Source organism: Panthera tigris, chromosome C1, assembly GCF_018350195.1.
Source record: "Panthera tigris isolate Pti1 chromosome C1, P.tigris_Pti1_mat1.1, whole genome shotgun sequence".
NCBI lineage: Eukaryota > Metazoa > Chordata > Mammalia > Carnivora > Felidae > Panthera > Panthera tigris.
This window is the reverse complement of record NC_056667.1, coordinates 204,850,704-204,856,217: the sequence shown is the minus strand read 5'-3', so window position 1 is coordinate 204,856,217 and position 5,514 is coordinate 204,850,704. Positions and strand designations below refer to the sequence as shown.

At 51.0% G+C, this 5,514-nt stretch overlaps 1 protein-coding gene across 1 annotated transcript; it reads right to left on the bottom strand.

Moving 5' to 3' along the window:
• Positions 1-270: 270 nt before the first annotated feature.
• Positions 271-2,743, bottom strand: KCNE4 (potassium voltage-gated channel subfamily E regulatory subunit 4). Its single transcript, XM_007086190.3, has 2 exons — positions 2,665-2,743; positions 271-2,073 (listed from the first exon to the last, which is right to left on the bottom strand). Exon 2 carries the CDS (start codon positions 2,041-2,043, stop codon positions 1,540-1,542), a length of 504 nt encoding a protein of 167 aa, XP_007086252.1. The 5' UTR covers positions 2,044-2,073; positions 2,665-2,743; the 3' UTR covers positions 271-1,539.
• Between the last annotated feature and the right edge of the window lie 2,771 nt (positions 2,744-5,514).

Genomic DNA, 5,514 nt, shown 5'->3' with positions numbered 1-5,514 from the left:
TAGAATTAAATTTGACCTTTTGGTGTGTTTCTCTTCCTGCTTGCCTTCAAGGGCCGAACGGCTCTGCTACAAAGCTACTGACCGCAGGAACACACGGAGACATTAGCAAGCATTCCTGAGCGTTTGCTTTTAGATTTCTCGTCTCTTGGCTGAAGTATTAACATTCTGCTACCCAGAGAACTTTGCAGAGTAGAATGTGGTATGTGCCTCCCTGGTTCACTCCTGGGAAAAACGACAGCCTGAACGGGGGGGGGGGGGGGGGGGGGGGGGGGGGGGGGTGATGCGCCCTGGATTTCCCAGTTACGTGCGTTCTGGGTCTCCAACTGCTCCTTTAAATAACAGATCCATTCTCAGGCTGACTGGCCGAGTGGGAAATATTTTGTCCAAGCTTCCTCACACCAGGCCATACAGGATTTACCACAGAGTCTTAACATCCAAAGACATCCTCCCGGCCCCCTGGGGATCTCAATTCAGGAGCCTCATGAAGGCAGTGAGCCTCTTGATGACAAGCCCAGGACCACACAGCAGATCAGCGTCCGGGCTCGGGATCAGAAAACAGAACCCGGACCCCTGCTTTGTGCGACCTCCGCCTGACTATGCCCTTCTAGGTCTCGGGGCCGAGACAAAACGCCACACGGTGGAGGCCCATGTTACGTCGACTCCCAGCTCCGAAAACGAGGCTGGGAAAAAAGCAGCAGCAGAGCTAACGGCTTGGCCTCGTTCAACCCCACCATCACCCCTTCTGGAAAGATCCAGAAGAGTCCCCTGCATGGCTATTCAGAGTGCAGGTTAGATTCTGGGGAAGCCTTTGCAACCAAGAAAATGTCCCACCAGCATGCGAGGCCGGATGGTCTGAGGTCAGAGTTCAAGGTCATAGGTTAGACAAAGGGTCAAAGTAGCAGATTACATTTTATAATCCCAGCCAAGGTTATCAGGCTTAAAGGTTGCTTTTTCTTTTTTCTTACAGTATGCAAATGAGCCAGGTTTCGCTCTCCAGCTTTCTGCTATCAAACAAAAGTCTTCCTTCAGACATCCCCCCTCTAACCTAAAAGACCTCCAAAATAAGTGCTGTACCCCACTACAGGGACACAGGAGAGGTACTTACAGCCAATCAGATCTAGAACAAAGCTCTAGGCAAATTAGCAGATCAAAACTAGTCCCTCAGCGTGTCCTGGGCGTTGGGCAGCCCTGGGAGGGGGGCAGACGCCGTAGGAGTTAGTTGCCCAGGACATCCAGCGCGGAAACAAGGGCAAGCACGGCCACCTGCCGAATTCTGAACCGGAACCCCAGCCCCCAGGCCCCAAAGTCAGCGTACACACTGCACGTCTTCAGGGCTTTTCCGTGGCAGGTCTACACCGCAGGCTCGGCGGCGGCGTGGACAACTGGCTGCTCCCTCAGGCTGAGCCTTGGCCCCCCATTCAGGGGCTTGCCCAAGGTCTCTTTAAAGTGGCAGCGGCATGCACTGCAAAAGTGAAACCAGACACGGAAAGTGTCCGTCCCCTCTCTGAGAGTGCTGGCTGATGGGGGGCCCCGGGGGTGCTAGGAATTCTGATGGATGTTCTCCGAGGAGCCTTCGCTGCTTTCGTTGAGGAGCGTCTCCGAGGTCTCCCCCAGCTCATCGTCCGCCCCCTCCTCCTGGATGGTGAGGTGCACGTCCGGTGTGGAGGACTCGGAGCTCACGCTGTCGCCTTCCATGGAGCAGAGGGTACAAGACAGGGCGGGCGCCACACTCTCCTGCAGCATGTTTAGCATCATGGGCACCTGCACCGACCTCAGGCCCGACACCATGGGCAGCGGCTTCATGGCCTCCCCCCAGAGCCTCTCCTCATCCTTGTACAGCAGCAGCAGGCTGGACTTCTTCTCCCGCCTCTTAGATTTCATATAGCCCAGCATGATTCCGATCAAGAAGATGCCGTAGAAGGACATGACGACCAGAATGTAGAAGTACTCGTTGCCGTTGCTGCTCCCGCTGCCCGGCACGTGGGACACAAGGTGGCCGCTGGGGGCTGCGGTGCTGGGGTGCGTGCTGTTCAGAGGCTCCATCTCAGTATTGAAGCACCACTCAACCAGGGTCTGGGGAGAAACCTGCAGGTTAGAACTCTCCCACGGGTCCACGGTGCAGGGAGGGGGGGTGAGCATAAGGTTTGTGGGATCGCAACGTCGTAAAAGCCTGTAACTGCACCGGGCAGTGGCGGTAAGAGGTCCCACAAACTAGTTGGCAGACGTTAGCAATGAAAGGTCAGAGTGGAGGGGGAAGATAGGGAGAAACGTGACCAGGGGTTTTCTTTTTGTAGTGTATACATGTCCTCATAATTGCATTTCCTAAAGTGAGCATGTCAAAAGCATTGCCTTTTTTTTTTTTGAAAAGCAAAAGGAAAAAGTATAAGACGAGGGGGCATAGAGGAAAATAAATAACATTTGAATCACTGGGAAGCTTTGTCAAACTGAGCGAAAGAAAGAAAGAAAGAAAGAAAGAAAGAAAGAAAGAAAGAAAGAAAAAGAAAGAAAAAAGCTAGCTTACATTTTCCTTCTCAGACCCAAACCTATTTTTAATTCAAACCCAAGTTTCCTTACAACAAAGAGGAAAGGAAAACTTCATCTGCTGGTTGCCAGAAACATCCTTGTCTCAAATGTTTCTGAAACAAAGTTGCATTGCTAACTTACCGAAGGCTGGCAAATTTCTTCCAAAGTCCGGAGTTGCTAAGTGGCCAAGCCCAAGAGCGTGCTTCCTCTGCGCGGGGCTCAGCTCAGCGCTCTGACACTCTGCTCCCGGGATATATAGTCAAGAAGTGCATCGTCACGTGTTCGGGGAGGAAGATTTACAACAGAGGTTGGTCGTGGCAGAATGAACAGTGCACTCAGAGCGGTGCAGTTCAGCTCACTGAACTGCACAGCTGTGCAAAGAAAGAGAGAGACGGGGAAGCAGGGATGGCTTCTCATCCCCCAGCCCAGAGCCAGAGTTTCCAGGTGGCCCTGAATATAGTGAAAGGGGAGGGGCGGGGGGAGAATGTGCCCACTGGGAACGGTTACCCCAAAGTCTGCGCTCATTGGAAATTAGTTAACTCCCTCTCGGGGAAAAACCGTGATGCCTTCCACAGGTTTCCAGAGACAGTCAGACACCATCATCTGGATAAAGGACAGTTGGAATCAAGTGCAGGATTGACTGTCAAGAAACTGGGACTTACGTTTCTGTTCTTCCTAACGACGCAAACTCCATAAATCCTTCCCAAACCTTTCTGCACTTCAGATTCCTGGTCTGTAAAACTGTTGCGGAGGTGAGGGCTTCACCATGCAGAATTCTGTGCACTGCGTGAGCTTTTGAATCACTGTCAGCTTAATCATTCTAAGATTTAAGGCTGCCTGCTGCCAGATAGCCTTTTGAAAACATGGAGACGTTCTACCTGTCTTCTGCAGCCAGCTCATAGATTTACGTTTCATAATAAAAAAATCTATTTTTTATAATAAACAGGGAATCCTCCAGCTTCTCTTCAATAGCCTGCGTAAGGTGAACACGGGTTATGGTGCAGGGCACCGTGGGTAGGTGTTGCCCCCGTTCAACGGCACTCAGCTCCTCCTCGGTGGCGTCACACAGAAGCCATCCACACATCTCTTTGCTGTCTCTGGGGGGTCGGGGGAGGGGCAGGAATTCTGCCGGTGACCCGCTGAGCTCAGTTCAAGCTTTTAAAACCTATGCAGACCTTGTGTTAAAATGGCCGCTGTGATCAAACTTGGAAAAGACATTGAAGACTTTGATGTCAGTCCATCCGCTCCCCGGGATGCTTATTCTGAGAGGCTATTAGTCCAAGTTAAAGTCAACTGGGAGGGATGCTGCGTTCCCAGTTGTCTGCAGCCTATGAATCGCAGCCAGGCTATCTGGGGAATCGACCCTAGAGAAAACATTTCTCGTGGTTCTGCTGCTGTTAAACCGGAGCTCAAGGCAAGCGTGGCAACATCTGGAATGTGTAGAGCCCAAGCACTGGGACTTTCACAGCTGCTACACGAACTCACCCAGCTTCGTGCCCGGCCCTAAGTCTATGAGGACACCTGTGCAAAGAGCGGGAGAATGAGCACGTGCTCCTATCTTCCCCACCGGTCTACTCACCTTATGCTTTAGGCTGTGTTCACCCGTAAGTCCCCAGCTGGCTCCAAGGTCGAAGCCCTGACCATTCCAACACCAAGATCATCTGTACACTGGACATTTGGTCATACCAATAAAGACATCCTCACGGCTACATTGATACGTGAAAAGCTGCACGGCTACCTTGGCCAAGGTAGATTTGGCCTTTGCAACTTGTTTTTATCATAAGCACCTGACAACTTCCATCTACAATGATGCTGACAGTGGTTTGTCAGGGTCATCGGAACGAGAGAGACATCGTTGATGGTGGAGCCCAGTATTGCATGTAATCCATGCCTTGGGACATAACAGATTTGTAATCACCCATCAGTGGCCAAACACTGCGAATCTACAAGTCTCCGGAGGCAGAGAGGAGATGGCGGATTTAAGAAGCAAGGAAGTTGGGGCGCCTGGGTGGCTCAGTCGGTTAAGCGTCCGACTTCAGCTCAGGTCACGATCTCACGGTCCGTGAGTTCGAGCCCCGCGTCGGGCTCTGGGCTGATGATGGCCCAGAGCCTGGAGCCTGCTTCCGATTCCGTGTCTCCCTCTCTCTCTGACCCTCCCCCGTTCATGCTCTGCCTCTCTCTGTCTCAAAAATAAATAAACGTTAAAAAAATAAAAAATAAAAAAAAATAAAAAAAAAAAAAGAAGCAAGGAAGCATGAAGCCGGGTGCCGGGAAGCCGTGCCCGAAGCCAAAGTTGCAAACGAGAGAAATCCTCCAAATCAAGCCAACGGTCCTAAGACAACAAAACCAAGAAAAAGATGGATGAATCCAGAATGAAGTCCAAAAGGCAGAGCAATTCAGAGACGTAGGAAGAACAAAATCTTGTACAGGCACGAGGGAGGGAAGAGCCCAGAGGAAACTCGGTTGGATGCCTGCTGGGTGTCTCTGCTTCTTCTGGGACTCCATGCAGACTCCACGCATAGATGTTTCTCCTACAGTTAAAGAAATGATGCAAGTGAAGCACTTAGTGCCATATCTGGTAGAATGCGTGTGCCCCATCTATGCCTCCTGCTGTCATTTTTGAGAGTGCTTTGCTGCTAACGAGAACGTCAGGTTGTCTTCCGACGCGCATGTGCCTGACTTCAGATTTTTTCTTGTTGCTCTTTCCTCTTCCATCAAGAATAGAATGGAAGACGTGGGGCTTGCCACCTCATTACCCACAGCCCAACCTTCTCTCCAGCTCTCACCCGTAACAGTATTACGCAAACGATGGCAGTGAATAATGGCGTACAATGTGAGGGAAGAAGGGAATGCATCTACCAACTGCACTTCATCAGGGAAAGGACGGGGACATGCAACAATTACTAATTCCTTCTACTCTGTGTCACAGTTTCAAGAGACAGCAATGTTAAAGAAGAAAATCCATTTTCCAAATATTTTCTCCTAGTCTGT

Coding starts and splice junctions, on each gene's coding strand:
- KCNE4 (XM_007086190.3), bottom strand. CDS start 2,043: ATGGAGCCTCTGAACAGCACGCACCCCAGCACCGCAGCCCCCAGCGGC.